This window comes from Telopea speciosissima, chromosome 9 (genome assembly GCF_018873765.1).
Source record: "Telopea speciosissima isolate NSW1024214 ecotype Mountain lineage chromosome 9, Tspe_v1, whole genome shotgun sequence".
In the NCBI taxonomy this organism is placed as follows: Eukaryota; Viridiplantae; Streptophyta; class Magnoliopsida; order Proteales; family Proteaceae; genus Telopea; species Telopea speciosissima.
In genome coordinates this window covers 6809441-6833965 of record NC_057924.1, presented here as the reverse complement: position 1 = coordinate 6833965, position 24525 = coordinate 6809441, and the positions used below count along the sequence as shown (strand labels likewise).

General features: G+C 37.1%; 2 protein-coding genes and 1 long non-coding RNA gene across 3 annotated transcripts; 2 read left to right on the top strand and 1 right to left on the bottom strand.

The window, feature by feature from the left end:
- The first annotated feature begins 290 nt into the window (after positions 1-290).
- LOC122640384 (RNA pseudouridine synthase 6, chloroplastic) lies at positions 291-23947 on the top strand. Its single transcript, XM_043833556.1, has 10 exons — positions 291-561; positions 1324-1452; positions 1576-1830; positions 3141-3222; positions 4558-4673; positions 4752-4806; positions 5438-5549; positions 7291-7460; positions 8131-8481; positions 23928-23947. The coding sequence occupies exons 1-9, from the start codon at positions 323-325 to the stop codon at positions 8401-8403; spliced, it is 1431 nt and encodes a 476-aa protein (XP_043689491.1). The 5' UTR covers positions 291-322; the 3' UTR covers positions 8404-8481; positions 23928-23947.
- LOC122640386 lies at positions 3233-3981 on the top strand. The gene is made up of 2 exons (XR_006329654.1): positions 3233-3612; positions 3765-3981. It is a non-coding gene; the product is annotated as an uncharacterized LOC122640386 (long non-coding RNA).
- On the bottom strand, positions 13562-15469 carry LOC122640385 (septum-promoting GTP-binding protein 1-like). Its single transcript, XM_043833557.1, has 5 exons — positions 15093-15469; positions 14792-15009; positions 14665-14704; positions 14481-14564; positions 13562-13770 (listed from the first exon to the last, which is right to left on the bottom strand). Exons 1-5 carry the CDS (start codon positions 15402-15404, stop codon positions 13606-13608), a joined length of 819 nt encoding a protein of 272 aa, XP_043689492.1. The 5' UTR covers positions 15405-15469; the 3' UTR covers positions 13562-13605.
- Positions 23948-24525: the final 578 nt, after the last annotated feature.

Genomic DNA, 24525 nt, shown 5'->3' with positions numbered 1-24525 from the left:
TAGCTCCACCACCATAGGAAGTATCGGATTGGTTTCCAGTTTCAGTCGGTCTGATTGGTGTCAAATTCTACCGCTTTTGAAAACCCCAAAATGAAACCAAACCGAGAAGTATTCAATTTGGAAACAAGTCAATTTTGATCGGTTCGGCCGGATCGCGCAGGAATTTGACATCCATAGCCTTCCCTCGCCAATCGGTGGTGAAGGAGAGAGTAAAGGTCGATTGTCTCAAGCTAACGACGGCAAGTTACAGACTTGCAGTGGAGAGAAAGATAACAATTTCTCCCTGACTCGCTCACATCATCTACAGAGTGCAGAATGCAAAATGGCGTTTGGCGCACTGAGTTTCTCTTCCGTCATCACCGGCAGCTTCATTGCTTCGACTTGCAGGAGTACTAGGGGCTCCATTGGTATCGTCTGCACATTAGCTGCTTCCCATGTTCTCAAGAACCGCTTTAAGAGCAGCTTTGCTAATTGTGCTGGGGATTCTAGCAACGGCGCACTAGTCTGTCTCGCTTCTGGAACAGATGTTGGCGCCGTAATCAGTAGCTCTGCGGTTAACAGGTACTTCGGCATTTCCAAATTTATATACAGATACCCTCCCTCTTCTGCTTTGCGCTTCTTCTTCCATCTTTTCTCTTCGGAAAGTTCTATTATTTTACTTCTATTTTAATGAAAATTTTCATTTTTTTCCTCTTTGGGAGTTTTCCGGCGTCAATTTTGAAATTCCCTGTTCCTACCTACTGTGTTTTTGTTGATTTTAGTTCTAGTGTACCAATACAAGAAAGGCTTTTTTCTAGGAACACAATTTGGAGGAGTTTTAAACTTAGTTCTGAATGCTTCAGAAAAATGTCACTTAATCATTGCCTATGTTTGACGTTTCATGTGAATTACCATGATAGAGGGTTTGATTTCTATCTCTGCACATTGACCTAAGCCATATATGTCATATAGAGAATTACCATGACATCTAGTTGTTTTTAGATGTGATTCATTTTTCATTCCTCTACAATGACCTAGCGTACTTTAGCCTAGGTGACAGGGACACTGATACAGGTCTTGGTGTCCAACATGGAGACAGTGTTTGATATGGCACTTACTGTGAAAATTCTGTAGTGCTTACTTATGAAATAGTAGTATCCATGTTGAATGTAAAGGTAAAGTAAAGCACAAGGAGTATCTTATGATCTGCATGAATGAGTTCATTTTGCTTTCTTCTAGGATTTTGCTAGTTTCACATCAAAGTATGTCTCTGGATTATTCTCCTTAAATCTGTTTACTCTTTTCTTCTTGTTCTGCATTTTCTGAGACCTAGTCTGATTGCAGCTACCCCAAATACAATCGTTTACTTCCGTGCCCATTGCAAAATGGGCCACCAAGAGTAGAACACCTAGTTGTTTCAGAAGGAGGGCCTGTTCTTGAGTATATTAGTAATGCTTTGGATCTTCCTCACTTGTAAGTGTTGCTGTATTTTTCTTAATTTCCTTCATATAATGGTGTGGCGGTTTCTTGTTTTGTTTGTTTATCTTGGAACTAGTCAGGAAGGAATGATGAATGGTAAACTTTTTATCCATGAAGGTTCGTTGCAGATCTTATCCATTTTGGAGCAGTGTACTATGCATTAGTGTGTCCAGTGCCACCTCCAAGTGCGACACCTGAGCAAATTAAGTTGTTTAAAGAAGTGACTGCACCATCAGTTTTGAAAAGAAGACAGTCCATTAAAGGAAAGACTGTGCGGGAAGCACAGAAGACTTTCCGGATAGCCCATCCTAATGAGTTTGTTGAAGCTGGAACATACTTACGAGTGCACATACACCCAAAACGCTTCCCAAGGTAATGTATTGATACTAAGCCTTCCAATTTCATTAGACCCTCTTTGGACCTTCTTTTCCTTCTGATTCAGGAGAGCAGTAGAAACGTCCAAGACTGATATTGTTGTCTAATAATTATTTAGATCTTAGAGTTAAAAATACATGGGAAAGGAAGCTTTATCTCTTCTGCTAATGATGGAGATTATTTTTTCTAAGTTAACGAATGTTCTTGTTGACTTTGACTTTGAGTTTATTTCATGATTACTTTTTGTTGTTTTACTATTCAGGATTTAGATTGTAATCTTATCGGAGGAGAATGAGAAGCTTGTGAAGCTCTCCTTTTACCCTTGATTTCTACTTCTCCTTTCGAGTGTTATTTGGTACTTACATGTGGCAAATTTCAAAGATGGAGTTTGTGAATGAATACCAATCATGGTTATACTGCTAAATATCTGAGTTTTCTGAGGGATATTGCACCCATTTGAGATGGAAAATTTCTTGGTAACTGATGCCATCTGCTGAATCTTGGGGTGATATAAATTTGCTGTGATTGTAAAGCTTTTAACCCTTGTTCTTCTGTGGGTTATCACTGTGCATTATTTTGGAGTTGATTTTGAGTGATTTTAGTTTTGTATTGCAAGTCTTCATTTACTCGACCGAGTTTGACGACTCAGATTGTCTTGCATACCTGTGTTAATTACTGATCTAATATCTTCACTTCTATTGGAGTTCTAGCCTTCACTATTGAGTTGAGAAACCCCCCAAAGTAACCATCATCCAATATCCATTATTTTTTTTTATCAATATTTCTGGGTTGCTGGGCTTCTTGTTGGGTCCTTAATCCTTGTTGAGTTGAAATATACAAAATTTAAAACTGGTTGATTTATACTATGTAGAAATCTGTTGATTTTCGGCAATATTCAGGCAATATTCTATTACTACCTGGTGAATTGGATGTTTTGTGGAAAATGAATGAGATGAAATTGTGGCTGAGTGAATGCATTCCACGGGATGCACCTCAATATTAAGCAGGAAAACTCAAACCTCTTTATTTGGTTCCCAACTCTGTCATTGTCCTTGCCACTCAGGAAGAACATTGTTTTCCCATTGTGGAATATGCAGGCTGAGGGATGGAGATTGATCACAATGAAGGAGAGCTTCGTGAGATTTTCATGCAATTTGCATTGCATGATTAATGGTCACTTTTAACCAAGGGAAAAAGTATAAAATTTGTGTTTGTTTGGTTGGTGAATCCTCTACTACTCGCACCCATCATCTTTAACCAGCGCAGAAGTATAATATATGTGTTATTGGCTGGTGGACTTTGTGCAGGTGTTATGAAATTGATTGGAGATCAAGAATTATAGCCGTGGCTGAATCCTATGTAGTTCTGGACAAACCTGCTGGTACATCAGTATGTAGATGGTGCCTTATTTTGATACTGTTGATTAACTTAATGTCATAATGTCTATAAAAGTGTTGCTTTGAGAACAGTAATTACTATTTAGAAAACTACACTTGTAAATACTAAGTGCAGATTAAGTCTTGTGGAATCGAAAAGAGATACTGGTGTTGTTTGAGGTTATACTGTATGTTAGTAGATGTATGGAAATGACGTTCCAAAGACTGAACTGAGCCTCAAGATATTTTGGTTTGTAGGCCTGATAACTTTTTCTAAATTTGATCTTTTTTAATTTCTCTAGCAACTTTTTGCTCGGTCCCTATAACTCTATTAAGCCTTGACATTGCTGGAGAGCACAATATAGAACTGGAAGTAATAAATTAAACTCCGTAAATTGGCAAGGTACCTTCTTTTGTTTTTTAACTACAACTACTAGAGAGTGAGAGGGGACTGGGGGACTAGAGAATTAGGGGGAAGTGGGGGGAGTGGGGTGCCTCAATGCACAAGGTGAAGACAGGAAGACAGGAGAATCGAACTCATGACCTCCTGGCAAGGGACCTTTTGTTGAGTTGGTTGAGTCATAAATAACCCAGTCATTGTAAGTACATGGCATTGATACTGGGGACCAAACTTAATATAAAGGTAGGATATGGTACCTATTTTGAAGCATCAGTTAAATGTTGGTCCAGTTGCTTATGTGCACTAAGGGCCAAATCTCAAAGCATCCTGGCAACAAGCTGCTCCTCCAGCCATATTGCTCATGAAATGGAACAAAAAAACAAAAAAAAAAATTATCTGTTTTATAATTTACAGCGTTGGCCAAAAGGTATTTTTTTTCTTAAATGAATAAAATGTCATCTATATCAATCCAATTTGTTCCAATCAAACTCTTAAGGAGTTTTTGTGCATCATGTTTAGCTTGCTTGGGGTTATTCTTGTTGTATATAAACTAATTTATTTTAGTAAATAATTACAAAAACTAACCTTACTTTAAGCAAATACTTTATTACAGATTTACAGTTATGCAGTAAATATATTTCTGCTGCGTCGCTACTTAGACATGAGCACTATATTCTTATTACCATATATTCCTGAAAATGACATTGATTTTGGAAGAGAGCAACTGCAAAGACAAGGTTGTTGCTCCCCCACCCCCTCTTTTTCTAACTGCAGAATCAATATTCTTGCCTGAAATTTGGTTATTCTTGCTATTTCATTTTCTAATCTGTCATTAGAAGTTGCATCTACTGTAAATTTGATGTTTGTGGCAATAATTTGTTTGTAAAGATGGTAAAGTTTAGTTATTTATTTATTTATCTTTGTTTTATGTATATTGACTTGGGTTAGGTGGGAGGAACAACAGATAACATTGAAGAAAGCTGCGCGACTTTTGCCAGTCGTGCTTTGGGATTAACTACTCCTTTGAAGACCACCCATCAGATTGATAATTGCACTGAGGGCTGGTAATGTGTTTTTAAAATGGATTAAGGTGCCAATTACGTATACCAACACCATAATGGCTTAGAATTGTTTGTTTGCAGTGTTGTGTTCGCTAGGACCAAAGAGTACTGCTCGGTCTTTCATGGCAAGATCAGGGTAAATTCTTAATTTGCTTTCTTGATGCTAAATAGATGTGTCAACTGAATACAAACATGAGTGTGCACAAGTTGAGAACTGGCACTTTCCTCTATATGCATAAGTTGCATCATAAATTTACATCTAATGGCAATATACTACCTCTCTTACACTATTTAAATTAGAAATTATGGATCACATCCTGAACCCATAGATGCAGAGAAATAAACAAGTTCTACTTATGTATGTATAAAAACACAATTTTTCCATATTGATATATTATACTTGTATCTGCACTTATATGTGCAAAGTTGTTAATATCTATGTATCTTACCTTGTAAAAATAAATCATGCCCAAGCATATCCTGCACCATATTTTTTTCCTGTTCCTGAATTTATTAGCTATTGTAATGTATTTTGGGATTGCACCATTGGTTCCATACTTTACTTTCCATTTGTCTGACATAATCATCAACATATCCCTAAATGGATATGTGAAGCCGTTAACTGATCAGAATGCCTCAACAAGCAACTTATATTATCGAACCTCCAGCATTCAATTAGAAGTCCATGTGAAAACATTTTTTTGTTTTCAATAATAGTAGTTATTACGAGCAGTTAACTTATTTTTATTTAATTACCAAATTGCCAGGAGAAAAAAGTGAAAAAGCTTTATCGTGCTCTTGCTGCTGCACCTGTGTCCGTTGGAATAATTACCCACTATATGCGCCCAGTTAATATTGCTCCAAGACTTATTTCAGAAGGTAACCCTATTACATAATCAAACAAAAAGTGTAATTCCAAGCTACTATTTTAGAGCTTTGATAAAGTATCCTTCATGTGGGGAAATGTGCATGTTTGCAACAGAGAGAACATAAAACGTTGCCATAAAGTATTGACACCATTTAAGTGAAACAAATGATCAGAAATGAGGAACTAAAACTAGCTCTAGCAATAATTCCTTCAAAAATGAGATTTTTTATTTAAAAGGCAAGAGTTGATCAGCAGCGGGAGCTACAATTTTTGCTATGGCCGGTTACCCGAGCATGGGCACTAAGGTCACTCAATCTAAGGTTAGTCTATGATCATAGTTATGTGCTCTACGATCAGGGAACCTTCGGTTGAAGGTTGAGGTAAGCGAACGTGTGTGTGTTTTTTTTGTTTTGTTTTTTTTTTTTTTGGGTGTGTAAAAGGCTGAATACTTGAGAGGCAATGCACTTGTATGGAATGCACAAAGCATAAACACGGAGGCATGAAGGTTGCCCCTCATGTTTCCTAAACTCAACTCAACTAGCCCTTTTCCCAACTAAATGGAGTCAGCTACATGGGTCCTGTTTCACCATTCCATTTTTTTTAATATATACAGATAGGGAAGGGAAGAAATAGAAATAGTTTTTGTCTGTTCAGTCCCTCTATAGGATACCCATTTCTTAGGGCATGCCCTGAGATTTCAATTGACTGTCTAATTCAATGAACTGTCATTTCATTTTCTCAATTCATTGTTCTTTTAACATTATTTGCCCCTTTTTTGAGAAGATATCTCTTCCTATTTTTTAAAACTGCTTTCTATTGATTTAACCATATTCATGTAAGACCTTTGGTACTCAGAATAGGTTATGTAAGCTACCTTTGCCAAACAATCCAGATCTGTAGAGAGACAGAAAAGGATTCCCACTGGACTGAATCTTAGATAGTGCTGCTGGTTCCCTTGTCTTAGTCTGGATTTTTTTTTCCTTCTTTTATATAAGGAAATTTTTGGAGAGAAAGAGGGGAATGTAGAGGGCAGGCCTTGGTGCGACGGTAAGGTTGCTCCATTGTGACCAATAGGTTGTGGGTTCGAGTCTAGAAACAGCCTCTCTGCAAAAGCAGGGTTAAGGCTGCGTACATTATGACTTTCCCCAGACCCCGCACTGCCCGCAGTGGCGGGAGCCTCGTGCACTGGGTACGCCCTTTAGAAAGAGGGGAATGTGCAAGGAAATGAGCCAAAAATCACTCATAAGAAGAAATATACTTGGATAAATACTTTCCCACAAAGAGGAAAACTGTCTCTAGTACATAATCTAAGCTGCATAACTAATGTTTTTCGAACTCATTAGCAATATCATTTGCAGATCCTGGCTTAGAAAGAATTTAAACATCTTCAGGAAGCATACAAGTTCCTTCTCTTGGCTCAGTTGGATTTATTTGCTTAAGTAAATTTGATTAAATCAAGAAAAGATGTACTATTTCTAGCTATTAATCCTTGTCATCACAGCCCTTGGTCTTGAGGTCAGAACTAGATGGAGCATAGAAGTGTTATCTGATCAGCCTAGCCAGTTTCTGTGGAATGAGTCTCTATATCATATTTTTAACCTTGCTATATACTCTACTAATACTGAACCATAGTAAGCTTCACTGTGAAGTTTATGAATAAAAATCTCATTTATAACATGTAATTTGAGATTTTTTCTGATCAATCTAGTATCTGCTGACATGTATTTTTAACTAGAAATTTCACACTTGCAGATTATGTGAAAGGATGGTATTTGTGCCAGCTTGAGGTGTTGGACTGCAAGGAAGTCCCCTGGCCAAATGCCATCATCGAAGAGAAGTATTCTGTTGATGATTGTGGATGGCCTTCAAAGGATGTTGCTTATGAATGTAAAATCAATCTCTTGACAGGGAAAACTCACCAGGTTCTTCAATTTTCCTTTACACATTCAGCCTCTTTTCCTTTTCCCTTACTTATCTAGTTCTGCTGCTATCAAACACTATAAAATTGAAGGCTCATTTGATTCTTTATGTCACTCCTACCATCTTTGACTTTATTGCCATCATTAGGATCACAATTACCGCGTGCTTCTCTTTGGGGGGGGGGGGGGGGTGGAGGAAGGGATGGGTTTATACACTTTGAAAGATTTTTGACATTTCCAAGTATTGTAGAGTTTTCATTTAGGATTAAAGGTTGCCCTCATTTGGTGTTAGGATAATGAAGAGGGTCTCTTAAGGTGAGGCTCTTTTCGAAAAGAAGAATAATCATTGGTGCTGCTTTGGTAGCTTGATTTTGAACAATAAGAAAAGGGTAATTTGCAAGTCTTTAGAGCTGCAAAATCTTTTCCCTTTTGGGGATTACTAAATGAACTATATTGTTCTTTCCTTTTGGGAATTATTAAATGAACTATATTGTTCTCCCCCCTCCCCCCCCCCCCTTTTATGTATAAGTTATTTGTTATACATATACAATTTTTAATAATGAAGGAAAACAACATATACTCACGAATCAAATATCATCCCTCATGTTCTATCTCAGTGGCATCAGTGGGAGCAAAGTTCTTATTTTGACTATGGTTGGGCATCCTTATGCAGGTCCGAGCACAGTTGGCTGCCTGTGGAGCACCTATAGTCGGTGATTCAATGTACATGCCTGCTGCAATTGCAGAGAAGGCCAACCCTGGAATTAACCCATTTGGTAAATGTAAGAAAGAGTATACAGATGAGAATGATAGAGTAAAGGACGTTGAAGAGTGGATTGCACAGCATGGGAAGGAACCAAGCATTGCTATTGGTCTCCAAGCATGTCAGATCTCATGGGACGATGGAGAGCATCATTATGAGGCCGGATCTCCATGGTGGAGATGATAAATACACAAGGTAGCTTTGCAAGGTCTTGTTTGTTGGACCATTCTTTATATATTGTAACTTATTTAATTAAAAAAAGGACAGAAATTCTACCATTTCTTGTCATATAAATTTTTTTTTTTCGATTTTTTAAGCCTTTAATGTTAAACATTAAACAAACCATGGGAAATCCTATTTTATTGGAAATTTTTCCTTTTCTGCCTTTTTACATGAAAACAAACAGAGCCTTTAGCAACAGATACTAGAACACCACTACCCTCTGTGGTTGGGTTTGTCGGATACATCCTACGCCCTGATTTTGCTTATTCTTGCTAAATCCTGGTCGTACATTTGGTTTTATGATCATTACTAGGTGTATGGGTGGTGATTAGGTTTTGGTTTTTTTTTTTTTTTTGTTAAATTTGGCAAAAAGGTTTTCTAGATAAAAGTTTTCACCATCTAGATATTCTAGGCTGAGTTTGGTCAGCATTCTTGGAATGCATTTTGGGTCAATTTTCCATTCTCGGACAGTAAAAATTATTTTTATCATCCAAGAATGCGAAATCGACCCAAATTGCATACCAAATGCAGCCTAGGTAATGATATAGTTTGGTAACATATCAAAAAAATTTATCATGAATCAATCATATATGCTCTCATGCCATTAATTTCAGCTTCAAATGACTGAACTTGATACTTTTGATGGTCTATGCACAAAAATGATCTAGTCAATGATGCGGCAGTTGGTGTAGAGCAAGGGTCAAGTAAGCAGTCGATTCCGATTCTAATTCTCCCGGAATTCATAGGGAGCCTATCAAAACTGGCCTGAACCCTAGAAACCTTATGTAAATTGACTGATTTGGATCGGTATGAATCGGGATTGGGTTTGGTGGACTCTGATTCTAATTGGTCAATTCGACTGATCTAATTCCAATCTTTTAACCCTAATGAGGGAAGTGGAAGTGTGGAACCACATCAATTCAATCTTATTTGGTTATTTTTATCTTGTCAAACCAAAACATACTACCCATCAATAGACATATTATCTAGACAACTGGTTAATGATTACACCACCCAGGTTTAAACAGGTTCATGTAGAGCCGATAAACCATCTGGCTAGAGCAAACCAACTAAGGTGTAACAACCTAGAATTGGACATGGGATAAACCAAACTCAGATCAAATTCAGGCAGAACCCTAGAAACTAGAATGAAAAAAGAAGCAAAAATTTCCACCAAGTTTAATTTTTCTTGGAATACTTTTATTGGGGGAGTATTCTCTGTCTGGAACGCAGGGGTCACACCGTGCACGACAGCCAATGAGAACCCGCAACTTTCACATTAGGAATCAGAATTTTTGCCATTTATGGGGGCACGCCGGTCATTTCTGCCCCCATTTGTTTGGGTGTGGCCCTGCGTCCCACACAGAGAACATTTCTCCTACATTTATTAAAAAAAAACTTATAGATATTGCTACAAGTACTTTCATTGATTTTTTTATTTTTTTTTTGGGACAAATGGCAGCTTTCCAATTATCCTTTAATAATTTTTTGTTTAAGCTTTCTAATAATATAATTCAAGGTTTCCCTTCTGCCTGTGAGGTCTCTCTACTTTTACTTTTCTTTTATTGATTCCCCTAACCCTTTCTTTTTAAGGATTCCCTAAACCTTTTTTTTTTTCTTTTGCTTATTTCTTTGATGCCCCAACCCCTACCAGGTCCACCTAAAGGTTTGGAAAAGTATAAGATTAGGTTAGAAAACGTTATAGTCACGTTCTCAGAAAGATATGTCAGTCTTAATAAACTCCCAAAGGGAACCAAACTATTAAGTATGGGTAAAAAGACTATTTCTTTCTTCTTTTAAGCCGAAGGCATCACATAGTCAAATAATTAATTCTCTGTTTGTTTTGGTAAAAAAATAATTAATTCTCTGTAAAACTGTAACTACTGATGCCTATTGACAGCATACCTACAGATTTCTCTGACCCAATCCATTAATCCAATCTGATCTTTATTCTCTTGACCCTAACGCGGTTTAGAAATGTCAGCAGTTCATGTATATTGCTAAACTATTCATAGATGGTGAGTCTCACCCAAAAAAAAAAAAATACATGGCTGGTGAACTTTTTAATTTTTAAAATTAAAAAAAAAAAAAGAGAGGGTTCGACATAGAAGGAGTGCACCAATGAAAGAGGATAAAATAGTTTCGTATGTAAGAGGGCAATAAGGTCATTTCACATAAGAGGGAGAGGAGATAGAGATAGAGGTGCTAGCATACCTTATCACGATGGCTCAGAGAATCACCAAGAGATCATACGCGAGCACACACACACACTCTCTCTCTCTCTCTCTCTCTCACACACACACACACACACACACACACATACATCTTTACATGACAAGATCTTGCTATCCTGTCATGTATGAAATAATTTTGTGGCTCCTCATCAGTGCACTCTTTTGTATTGTTTTCTCTTAATATCCTCTCTTTTAAAAAAATCAGAAATAGCAAACCGCAATGTTATTTGTCTGATTCTATGAGATTTCTTTTTCCTAAGCTTTGTTTCGTTATAAGGGAAATAAAGTGCGAGAAAATAAAATCAAATTAATAATATTCATTACATCACATGACGATGGAAAGAAGATGGTCATGTCACCCATGTGCAGTTTCTCTCTCACAAGATTTTTTTAATTATTTTCTCTCACTTGTTCTGAAAATATGGATCTCATATGAATGATTTTTCAAAATACACATTGGTATGGTGTTCAGATTCCTTCCCACACGTGCAACGTGGGGAACCCTCTCCCTTACCAAATAAGATAAAACTTTTTGGTATATTATACAATCATGATTATAACTTTTCCTTTTTATTTCATGATTTCATTTTCCTTTCCTTCCAACCAAACAGAGCTTGGAAGATATAAGCCTCATTTTATTACCAGTTACATTATTTGATTCCTTGCATGCATTCCAAATTTTTAACCTTTTTAAATAAATCTCTAAAGATTTCCTAAATAATAAAAACAATGATTAATCCATTGAGGTTTCGTTTGATTATTGCCAAGGGATGCAAAGAAAAATCAGATAAATTTCAAATTGAGAAGAAAATTGTTTTTTATGGGTCTCATTCACCCATTTGATTGCAAAGTAAATTTCACTTTGCAATTTTACCTTTTTTTTATGGAGAAAAGAATGATGCTTGTTTGTGCGACTCCTATATCCAGACTTAAGAGTGAGCAAAATTATTGTCAAATTTTTCCTAAAATAAAAAATCTCATCTGTGTTGATACTCATGCGCGTGCTGTCATTGACCTCCACTCTGATGCCAAGACTGCACGGCCTTTTTTTTTAATATATCTCTTTTGGGAGAGAACCCAAAAGGACTAGGACCAAACCATGATCTCACTAATGTGAGCATGTCAGACTTCGATGGAAATCCGAATTTATTATCAACTTATTTGCTAAAATCTTAGAACGCAAAGCCCATGGTTTTTTTTTTTTTTTTATGATAAAATAGAAAAAATAACATTAAACATTAAAGTAATATACATCGTTCATAGCCTGACCAACCTTGGCAAGATTCAAAGCCGTGGTTTGGTCCTTATCCTTGTGCTCTATCTCTTAAAGAGGAAACACTTCTTTCTGTTAAAAAATTAGGAAGAGAGAAAAGTAAAAAAGCAAAAGAGAGACCTTAATGTGACTACATCAACACGGAAAATAAAGCATCAGATCCTTGCTTTTTCTTTGTAAAAATGTTCGCTGATTGGTGGTGCAACTAAGAATATTTTTTTAACGAAGTACAAAATATTATGCAGTAAGAATCACTATTTGTATTTATTATTTACGAATATCTGAAATGCTCTTAGTGTTCAAAATGTCTTAAGAAACAACCTACTTACCCTGATTGTGATGACCCACGAGATGTGGTGGGTCTCCTTCTTATCCATGATTCCAAATGCCAAAATAAAAAAAATGGAGTTTGGATCATAAGTGTAAGCTTCATGTGATGTGTATACTTCGGTTGTCAATCAGTCAATTCAATCCGATTTTTTATCAATTTGAACCGGTTTTAATATGGTATTAGGCCAAACTGAAACAAAATCAATAAGACATGATTCAATTTCAATTTTTCATATATATATATATATATACATCAAAAATAATGCAAGAGATCATTGTCTGGTGGCGTAGCTGACGCTTGCACTAGTGCAAGAGTCAGTAAGAGTACGTGCAAGAGCATTTGATTGAATGAGATTTTAAATTCACAGGAATTGAGTGATAATTTCACAGAGTCCTATGTATGGGCACAGGAACTACGTGATCGGTTAGCCTTTTTTTCCCCCTAAAAATAATAAGAAAATATGTTTTTTTTATAGGAAAAGGCTGGGTACACCGCCAGTACCTTAAGCTAGTGCCACTGTGCCTATCTCTCTCTTCCTCCCTTGAAATGACCCTTACCCATCTTGTATGATACCCCATCCCACTCTCCCTGTTTGTGTCGATCTTAGTTTATAGGAAAAGGCTGGGCACACCACCGATACACCGTAAACTAGCGCCCATTGTGCCTATTTCTCTCTTCCTCCCTTGAAATGACCCTTGCCCTTCTTGTATGATACCCCATCCCACTCCTCCATTGGTGTTGCATGTTAGTTTACCGCAACCTTTCTTTATAATATTTTTCAATTTTTGTCATTTGGGTGGGTGGGGGGGGGGGGTGTTCACTGTTCAGTTCGGTTTCCATTTCGATTGACCCAGTCCAATTCATTTTCCACCAGTTTCATGCAAATCCAAAATGAAACCAAACCAATAAGGGTTTAATTCATTTTTTAACCATTTCAATTGGTTCACCTGGTTCAGGCTGAAAGTTGACACCTCCCCTATAAAAGGACATTCTTGGAAGTAAGAATGGCATGTGTCCAATGCTGTCCAGGGGAGCCGCCTTCGTTAATTTAACCAAAAAAAGAGATAGCCGCCTTCTTTAATAGCCAACAGGTAAGACACATGTCATCACCTAACTATACGTGAAGCTTACACGTCCGGGTAGGTACTCTGGCTCAGAAAAAGAAACCCCAAAACACAGAAAGCCAAAACCACTAGACAATAACTTTCCACATCTTTTCTTCTGCGACTACACAATCACTTTTGCTATGTACAGGTTTGATTCGATATGTGTTTTTTATCGATACAAAGAAGAAGACCAACCCACCAGTTCACCTCCTCAGAAACTCAGAAGTCGATAATGGGTTCTCCAATGTTTAGATTCCTCTCCACTGTCCATGGCAAGTTGAAAAGCTTGGCAGTGATGAATTTGAAGATCTTGTTCACATTGATATTGTGTGTCGCACTCGAGAAGAATAATGTTGCTTTCATGGCTTGTGCGTACTCTCTTGCCTGTCAAATCCAATTACAAATTAACTTATTATACAAGTTTAGAACATTCCCATATAATTGATCCTTGTTCACAGTGAAATCCCACCCCCCAAAACTGGAGAACTCTTCCAACTCAAGTAATTAACTACACTAAAAGCTTCCAAAAAAAGCTTAATTTTAAGTCTATTTGGTACATTTCCATCTGGGTTTGAGTGATTCCTCTCAGTATTGCCGTGTAAATTTTCCCATTTTTGACTTTGAGGTGATTCTCTTCCAACAATAGTCTCTTGGGAAAAATTTTAGTTTGCCATGAAAATCAAAAAGTGCTTCCTAGAAGAATCATCCCAGAAAATCAGAAGTGATAACCAGGTGACCTTTAATTTAGGGGCTTCAATAAGTGATCCTTAATGTGTTCGTCTAAATGTGTGTGAGGGGTTGTGTGGGGAATGGAAGAGGGAGAAATTTTCCACAAACAAATATCTTGCTGACATAAAATTGACTAGTAAGATGGCATGGAAGTCCTAAACATATTCACATCAAGTATTACCATTTTCAGCAATTAACAGGACAAATCTGAATTGGAAAAACTGAGAATTGATATGAACCTTTAAAGTATTAAGAACCTCAGTTCAGTTCAGACTTGAAACAGAGCTAAGCTGCTCTTCCCAAACCCAAAGTATTTCAAATTTTTTAAAATTGAAATTATGATCCCAAAGATACAAAATTGTTACCTGGGTCACGATTGCCCATTGCATATCTAGAGGAAGATGAACGAAATCATCAAACTTGGTCCCGATTAATATCGGAATCGCCGTCTGAAAACAAGAAAACCAACACATGAAAGAGAAATGTTAGAAACTGTAGATGTTCTTATTCTGATTATGAAATATTCAAAAATCACCCCTTGAGAAATACCTGATTCCACTTCCTGGCTTGATGATACCACCCGAGAGCGCTGCGATTGAATCAAATATCTTTCAGAATTTTAGATAGATTTATTCAATAAAGACTTATAGATCAAAGACAAGAGTGAGTGATAGACCTGTTAAGTGTACATCGACTTGTGAGATCGAACATGATCAAAATGGCTGCGGCATCTTTACAGGCGATGGGAACGTGATTAAGAGACGCATGATCACCTCCAACATCCCAAATACTAAAAGCAATTTTTGCACCTTTAACTAAGAATACTTTATCCATCAAATTCAATCCTGACATCTGCAAGCAACTCTGTTCTTGCTCATCTCCTACATACTTAATCTTCAAAACAAAGAAAAAGATTCGATCAAAACCCATAAACAATCAAACAGGGTAGAAATTAAAATATTGCTATCTCTACTTACAATAAAACTGGTTTTGCCAATGTGACAATCACCCAAGAGACTGATCTTCAAAGTCACCGATTCGGAATCCATATCGAAATCCCTGGAGGTGGATGTGGGATCTCCGGAAGGTAATTCGATCTCGATTGTTGCCGGAGAGATGGAAGAAGCGTTACGTGGTAACTCCCTGTACTTGAAGGATTTCCTGGGGTAGAAGGCAAGAACACGATCCCAAACGAAGCGAAAGAATTTGCGGAAGAAGGTGACCCGATGGAAGATGTTCCATTGTAGTTGCAGGTCCAGGTGAAGGATTTTACGGCGAATCTGAGTCATTTTTTTCTGATGGTCTCTCTATATCCTTCTGGCCATGGAAGCTCGAGCTCTGTACTCTTCTCTCTGCTCTGGTCTCTAAATCCTTCTAGTTTCTCGCTTTGTTTCTCTCGAAAACGAAGGTGACTGCCCGTTGCGTTGGTTCGGTAATGGTTGACCGGTTTTAAGAGACACTTGAACCCAAACGGTCCATATTGCCGGAAAATTATCACCTCCAGTTGCTGACGGCCCAGTTCCCAGTTCCTCTAATGGGATGGTGACCCACCGAGCGGTGTTTGGGCATGGTAGAGGGTCTTCAGGTTGAGAACTGGGAACTGGGCCGTCAGCAAACTGGAGGTGATAAACATCCATATTGCCGGCCTACTTGGTCTTACGTGGCGATACCTTAATAATATCCAGTAATTCTGTCAGGACTTGGGATATGATGGACATTTTAGTCAAGTGCAGGGGTAATTTGGTCATTCACTTCCTTTAACAGTAACTAAACAGAGGAAACTGTAGGTGAGTAAAGAGGGAAGTTGACTTACTTATGTAGTTATGTCTGAGACTCTGAGCATCTCGTGAAACCCACTAGGATTTAAGACGGTCGGAATGATTCGGTGTGAAGCGCATGTCCTTAAAGGCTGGCGGCAATGATCATCATATTCACCGTTTATCACTTGAAAGGGTCTATGATTTTTTATTTATTTATTGAGAGAAAGAATGCCACTTGGTCGTGCCATAGACGATGCCCCTGCGTCTTGACATAGGGGTATATAAAATGACCGTTACACCCCCTGGTCATTTTTGAGGTTATAGGGGGTGCGTGGTGGTCAATTTGTGCATCCCTATGTCAGGGCGCATGGGGGACATATGATTGAGTGACATTCTTTTTCCCTTTATTTATTTATTTTATGAAAAAATATGTCGAGGGTAAAAATGGTCAAGTTGGATCGATCCGATTTGGATTTAGACTGAATTGGTTTTAGCATGTATTGAGCTAAATTGAAGTCGGGTTTTATTACAATCGGTTTTGATTTTTACCGATTTCTAAAAAACCCGAACTAAAGATGAACCGTTATGGGTTTGATTAGGTTCCCTTCTTCGGTTTTTGACACCATAAGGTCTATAGACTATGGAGTAACATTAGATACTTCTAGGCATGGTTTAAGTTATTAGAATCGGATTAGATGAATCACTCCATTCAAATCAGAATTGACTAGGCGTTTAAGGCGCTGATTGGTAACCTTATGGAAAAGTGATTTCAATGTTTTTTGATTCGCGAGAGTAGTTTGAGAGCGGAATTCCACTTGGTGCATCTAGTCTGATTCCATGGTCCCACGAATTAAATCTGCTCCAAAGATACTTCGAGATCAATTCCAACAAAAGTTTACCAAGGAGTGATTTTGCTCCCAAAAATACCATGGAATCTAAAAAATAATAATTCCATTCAGAAATAAGGAATTGTTTGAGAGCGTAAGTGTTACCAATCAACGCATAAACTTAATCCTGATTCCTATTTCAGGGTTTTAGCTCATGGTATCAGAATGGGTATCGGCTAGTTCAAAAGCTGATATAGTATTCGATAGGTATCAATTACTATCGGTCATATTAGATGTTTTTGCCTCCAAAATATCAATACAATACCAAATTTTTACCATTTTACCCATTGTCCGTACAATATCAACATCTTGATGCGAAAGAGAAACTTTTATTCTCATAAAAAATATAAAAAAACAATCTAGGAATGACCCATGATGGGTGACGGGATTACACTGCTCACCCACCGACTAGTAACCGCTTCATCAAATGAAACCATTAAAAATTAATAAGGAGAATGGCCACGGAAACTAGTTTAGCAGAGCTAATTAATCAACTTTACCTAATGGAAGGTCTGGTTTTGTTGTGCTTATAATATATTAATGTAATTGAAGTGGACAAGTAAATGTATTATTATAACAATTATTTATTGAGCAATAATTATGCTAGTAGGTTGGAAGCTTATATGAAATGTCCCTTTTACTTGAATATATATCTCTCTCCCACATTACCAGACATCATTATTTGCTCTATTTTTATCTATTTCTAAAGAAGAGATGGCATTGCATTACTCCTATTCTAGTGTGTGGTAGAGTTACCTAATTTGATTCTTCTTCTTGAGAAGAGAAACTAACATTAGCAAGGAAGATTATATAGGTTTGTGAATGATATAAGGTTTTAAAGAGCGGAATTGGGATCCAAATCCATCTCGATCGATTTTGATCTGGATCAATCAGAATCAGTTGATATCGATAAAATTCTACATTAACCCTAGAAATGCATTTTAGATTGTAAGGGTGTCAATCGATTGGTCGATCTGATTTCAATTGAGTTCTACATTTTTCGGTTTGGTATTAGATTTAGCCTAATACCAAACCTTTGAAGATAAAGTTGGGTTCGGTGTTTTATTAGATTGACTTAACGAACTCTTATCAATCAATTATTGGGTTGTTATTTGTTCGGTTTCAATATTTCGTCTATATACATTAAAAATAATAGGAAAGCATGTATTCTTTGAAAGAAATTATGGTTTTGATTTTTTTTTATTGGGTTTTTCTAGTATCATTCAATATATTCGATTTGGTTTGTGTCGATTTTATGAAAGGTCAAGCCAAACCCAAACCGATAAGGATTCGATCCAATTTTTTTATCAGTACAACCGGTTTAGGCTAAAAATTAACACCCGTAATAGTCGGCCACTCGAATCAATCAGAATCAGTATCAATCTCGACCGATTAATCTGAATCAGTTGATCCAACTAATCAGATCCCAAGTTTTAAAACCATGAAGTAATGCAAAAAAAGATTTGGTGGCAAACAAGACTAAAATGATTAAAGAAAGTGTATCAACATGACAAGGAAGTAAGGCTAAGGATTATGATAATTTTTTATTTAATTTATTATTATTATTTATTATGAGGCCAATGTCCAGACGAAGTAGCATGATTCCTTGTGATTGAATTTTGGTATCTAACCAAAACATTGATGCACCCCACGAGTTCACACGTTTGAAGAAGTGGTAGGAAATGAGACTTGTTCTTTGACCAAATAAAATGAAGTGCCCCTTAGTCCTTTATTATAAGGTCACGTTTGATTATATTTTCTCGAACACTTTTACAAACCCATTTTCAATAGTATTGGATGGCAAGTGCCCTTTAAGTAGGATTTTTTAATTACATTATAAAAGCATTGTTACGCCAGGTTACATGGCAAGTTTAGAATATACAATACAATAATTACAAAAATGTCATAATAAATGTGATTTTCTTTAAAGAGGACGGGTAGTCACACTGTCCTTGTGCAATAAAATTAGTGGACGACCCCAATGAGAGAGCGGGATGGGGTATCATACAGGAGGGGTAAGGGTCATTTCAAAGGAAGAAGAAAAAAATAATTTTTTTATAATATCATTCCACATGTGTACCCGAAAAATGTACATGATAAATAATATCTTTTAAAAAATGACATAATGATATGTCACTTTTAAGTTAATTTTAAACATTCTTTAAATCTTGGTTTTAAATAATTTTTTTAAAATAAAAGAAGGTATCAAGTTCTAATTTCTAAATGGTTAATTTTTTGGGATTGGTGTAGGGTTTGTGTGATTACACTTTCATAGAAACAAAAGTTCTAATTTCTAAATATCCTTGTAAAGTTGTCACATCCGTTAAATAACTCAAAAGTTTTTCTTGTCGCAGAGCAAGGTAAGTGAATCCATGGTTGGGATTATTCTATTAATCATATGTGGAATCGGTATCAATAAATCTCGTTCGTTAATTAAATTCCAAAACCTGAATGACATACACTACTTTGTTCTGAACGAAATTTCTCTCTCTCTTATCGGACACAAATGTATCGAAATAGAGGCTAGTACCTAACAAATCCATTGATGGAGGCCATCCTTCATTGTCACCGCCTCACCGGAGAGGTGTTGCTCTCTGTTGCAATTCAAATGGTGGAGTCTGTCACTCATAGCTCACTGGAGATGTGTTCATCTCTATGACATTAACCCTGAAGCTCGGTGATTTCTACTGTAAAATTATTTCATGATAGGTAACCGCCGAGGGAGATCTTTGGGATGCCCTACTATGTTGCGCCTGAGGTGCTCTCTAAGAGGGATTACAATTGGAAGGTGGATGTTTGCCGAAAAACCTTGGTATTACTTCTTCTCTTTTCTGTACTTGTGATATGCATAAAAACGGCCTGCCAATGATAATTTGGTAATTACTAATCACTTTGCATAAGGGATTTGCATTATATAAAGATATGTTATGAAAACCCAAGTGTGTGTGGCTCTCATAATTGTTCAACACAATAGTTGAGTTTTTTCACATTCTCTAATGAATCATTCCTCTCTCTTTCTCTACAACAAGAAGTTTGTGATTATGGTTTTGATAAAAACCTAATTGATTGTGAAGGAACTTGCATTCAACGGAATGCAAAAGTTGTACGTGAGACTCATTGCAAAAGGGTTAAGATCGCGTGAAGGCTTTGTGCTTGTGAAGTTTGAAGTAATGATCGAAACCCTTAGTTTCGTTATGAGATTGAATGGTTTCTCCCATCGGTTACAATAATTCGAATTCACTTCTGCCGAATTATACCCACAATTCTACCACAATAAAGGCAAGGACCCACAAGGAAACTTTCCTTATTTCAACTCCAACTAGGAACCCAGCTTCACCAACCATTTATCCTATAAACAGGAAAGTAAGGTATGAGATAAAATACACAATCAGTCATATTCACAATTAATTGCTCTCACGCCAGCGGTCTTTCAATTCACAACTCATACTATTGTAGTTTGGAGTTCTAACTTAGGCATCGGAGAGTCCACCTCGGAGTCAGCTCCAACCCTCTCTATTGCTCAATTCTTGATTTGTGGTATACAGATCTCCCCTCAACATGACGATTCAGATTCCAATGGCAATAGATAGTAACTACGTAAATATAGTGTGGAGGTATTAATAGTTCACTGCTCAAGTGGTGGACTGGGTGAACCTCGCAGCAACCTCATTTGGAAAGAAAGAAACTATGTTCCAACGACGTTTATAAGACAACATATGCATGCTTAATTGATAACTACACTTGATGTTTAGTGAATTTTGGCATTGATCATGTATGCTTGTAGGAAACTTGATTTTGATATCAACTGGATATATAGTAAATTAATGTAATTTTTGAATTCATTAAGAAAATTAAATTTCAATATCACCTAAGTCGACCAATTAATAAATAAATCTAATTAGTTAACTACAAGAAAAGAATTTGAATTCAAATATCTAACATTGGAGAATGGCACCTAAGGGGGGAGACAAGGATAGGCATTAGTTGAAATGATTCTAGACTGGATGTGAGTCATGTGACATGGGCTAAAGCAAGTGTTTGCATCACAAAAACAATTGGCTTATAGGAAAACTCAAGTTTGATTAAGGCTTATTCTTTTACAAGTCATTGATATGGTGATTCACACACTTGCTCAAGCCCATGTCACATCCATTCTAGAATCATTTCAAGTAATGAAAATGTTTTTGAGCAATGCCCTATTTTCACTTGAAAATGTTATTTGTACTGATTTTGCTTGAAATTTTTCCTTTTAAGAGACACAATTTTTTTTTTTTAAGAATTCTCTTATTTCAAGTGAAAATCAGGTAAAAGAAAAGTTTCAAGTAAGATTCTTATGGGAAAAGAACCTACCTGGTCACATGACCCACGTGTCTCTTGCGCTTTGGAAAGGTGGAAATCCTGCCTAAGGCAATACTTGCACATGTGCTCCCATTGGTCAGCAGACGTGTGCAGGCTCTAGAAACCCAAGCAGCGATCTATTTCTCAATTCTTATTTTATAATTGGGAAAAGGGTTTTTGAGCCGTCAAGGCAGGTTACCTTTAACTCAACCTAGGCTCAGCCCAGCCCAGCCCAGAGGTCAGGGTTGGGATCTCACAGTTCCAGCCCTATTGGGTTCATTTCAATCCAACCTAGCCTTGATTGAACCTGATTCGGTTGGCAGGGCTAGGTTGGCCTTGATTGTTACTGACCTGGCAACCCCTATATTTTGTCATTAATTTGGCCCTATCCCAGGCCTAGAAATCTCAACTCTAACCTAGCCCATGGGCTGAAAAGCCCAACCCAAGCCCTGTGATGGTCAAAGGTGGCTTGGGTAGGCTCAGGCTCGTCAGGCCAAACTTGTACCCTTACTAGCACTTATATGTTTATCTCTCTAACTCTCTCCTCATATGAAATGATCTCGCATGTGATACCATTTTATCGCATCTCATTAGTACATTCCCATATGCCGCTTGCTCAGAGAACCCTCTCCCTTTACAATTTTACTTCAAAATATTTGTATCATATTTAAAGAATAAAAAGCCTTAAATAAAAGGACAGATGTGGATAGGTTAAACTAGGAGTTTCAAACCAAGTTCATCTCAAATAGATTTTTGACCAAGCCCATTGTGGTCTTCTGTATGCTAGTCACTTGCAGCTTGCAAGTTGTGAACTGTTGTGTTTAGTGGAAACTGCTTCCTAACATATGCTTGATGTTACACAAATCGAGAGATTCCTCTCCAGGAGTGCTTGTGTATGGAATTTGATTCTTCTTAGTCTCCTTTTGCGAATTCATTTTGAAAACACATGTGTCAATTACAATGCAAACTAATTTTTATTGAAATTTGACATGTGAACAAGACCTCAGGGTCTATCTATCTACAAAATTTCAATTCTATCAAATCTATTACGTGGTAGATATTTGTGCTAACCTAGAGATACTCTCCAAGCTTGCTAGGTTTTGCAAAACTCACGTAGGTCGGGTGGACTAGAAACAAATAGCAAACCAGCATATCTATTTGTGCCATGTGAAAATAATGATACTGCCATTTTCATCGTTGGATAGAGAGGATATTATCTAGATTAGCCACACGTCAAGTTTCAAACCCTAATTCAATCGCATCCTTTCATGTATTACCATGTCTCCACGGTCTACCTATCCTCAAAATTTAAGCTTCATCTGACTTGCCATGCGATAAATATAGGTGTGTAGACTAAGAATTTGTTTCTACTCTGCCAATGCAAGAACCCCATACCCTTTCTTTTGGGTAATGTTTACCCTTAATAGGAATTTGCTAGACAGCCTATTTAACATGCATTTTATGGTTTTTTTTTCTTTTTTCTAGATGATCAAGAACTTATTTTTTGTCATATGGTGATGTCGATAGGTCGGGGTTAAAATTTTATAGACAGGTAGATCGCACATCCCCTTCTCACATATCAAGTTTCAACTAAATCAAATTTGTCAAGTGACAAACTAAACTATTGAAAAATTAAGGACTACAAGGGGGTGTGTGAACCACTGAGGGGATGCATGGATATACACTCGAGGATAAAATAATTGAATTTGAATATAAAATCGTATACATGACTAACCCAGGTCTATCCTACTCAAAATATCCAAATGACCTTTAATGGGGCCAAAAGTATTTGCTTGTCTAGAAAACCATCTCGACAAGCCCATCTAGAAATATAAAAACAATATTTAAAATGGGTAAAGTTCTCTGGGAATGTGACCCCTGTGTGCGTATAGGGGCCAATGGGAATGTGCACGGCGCCATCAACAGGGCGATCATTCATGAGGAATGGGCGGTCATTTAACCCCCCACAGCCCCACATGTGTTTGGGAGCAGGGGATACACTCCCCCCACATGCACAGCTATGTATCTACATCGGTAGTATGTAGTTTACCTTTCCAATTAATAATCCGGAGGAATTTTTTACCAAAAAATAAAATAAAATTCCAGAGGAATTGAACTGACCTGTGAAGGCCTCTCCAACCAGATCGATTACGAGTATTGAGTACACACCCAAATTTATTGCCTGAAAGTTAGTAGGTGTAATTACTAAAATAGTAAAAACTATCTGGTGGTGTACGGCATCTGGGTTGGAACTTGGAAGTGGGTTTCAATTTAAACTTTTAAGTTTTAACACGGTTCTATGTATCGGTATCGGATCGGATGTATCGGCTGTGCTCAATAATAGTACCAGCCCTATCCGGTATCTGTGGAATAGTTCTTATTGGGGTAAGGGTGTCAATCGATCTGGTTTTTTGGTTTCAATCTTTTACTAGAGACCAACTCGAAACCAAGCCATTAAGAAAGTTTTGGTTTCGATCAGTTTTGACCACTCCCCTGTTTGATCTAGTTTCTTATCTTTTTTGTTATCAGTTTGTAATCAAGGCTAGCTACTATCAAGTTCGGTCCAATTTCGGTTTTACAAGTACACATAATAAAATCAAGGAAAATTTACACATACCACCCCTGAAGTTTGACGAAAGGATATTTTCACCCTCCAGTTTTGGAAAATTCTGTGTTTCCCCCTGAGGTTTGCAAACGGTAACAAATAAGCCCATTCCGTCAGTTCATGACTAACACTGTTAAAAATTAGACTTGAATTGACGGAATTGCCCTTCTCTAAGAAGAACCCGAAAAAAAATGAGGTGAATGGACAAAATTACCCTTATAAAGAAAAAAAAGAAAAAAAACCTGTAACTCATCTTCCCCAATCGAATTGGGGAAGATGAGTTGCAGGTTTCAAAACCATAAGGGTTTTTCTTTTATTTCTGTAATTATGATTAAGAGAAATAATAGGAATGAGCTTTAAACAGGAAAACCCTAGGCAAACTGGGAAAAAATCCCAAATCAAGGTCATTTGATACACAAGAACTCCATTGAAGTAAAAAATAAAAAGAAATTGGAAAACAGCAGGAGAAACAAACAAGAGGTATGGTTGATTCAATCCAAAATTTAGATTCCAGAGTCTCAGATGGGCTCAATCAAAGAAAGAGCAAAAACCCATATGTCGTTCAATAATCAATTAATTTAGGTCTCATTCTCTAGTTCTTCTTCTCTTCTGCAATTGGATGTTCCATCACTTCTTTCTTGCAAGTGAAGAGCACACTTTTAAGATACAACATGTCCTTCCATTTTCAGGAGCTATCTGCAGATTCTAGGAAGCGGCCCTCTACCTTTTATGACATTCCGAAGGGGAATTAGAGCACTGTAGAACATTTCCGCACTGTGCCAGTTTCCTCTCTAGAAGGTTGTCTCACATAATCATCATA

Excerpts from the sequence above, each read along its gene's own strand:
- LOC122640384 (XM_043833556.1), top strand. The coding sequence starts at position 323 with ATGGCGTTTGGCGCACTGAGTTTCTCTTCCGTCATCACCGGCAGCTTC. Across the intron at positions 1,453-1,575 it reads GCTTTGGATCTTCCTCACTT|GTTCGTTGCAGATCTTATCC; the intron begins GTAAGTGTTGCT and ends TTATCCATGAAG. Across the intron at positions 4,807-5,437 it reads TCTTTCATGGCAAGATCAGG|GAGAAAAAAGTGAAAAAGCT; the intron begins GTAAATTCTTAA and ends CCAAATTGCCAG.
- LOC122640385 (XM_043833557.1), bottom strand. The coding sequence starts at position 15,404 with ATGACTCAGATTCGCCGTAAAATCCTTCACCTGGACCTGCAACTACAA. Across the intron at positions 14,705-14,791 it reads AGTCGATGTACACTTAACAG|CGCTCTCGGGTGGTATCATC; the intron begins GTCTATCACTCA and ends ATTCAATCGCAG. Across the intron at positions 13,771-14,480 it reads AATGGGCAATCGTGACCCAG|GCAAGAGAGTACGCACAAGC; the intron begins GTAACAATTTTG and ends TGGATTTGACAG.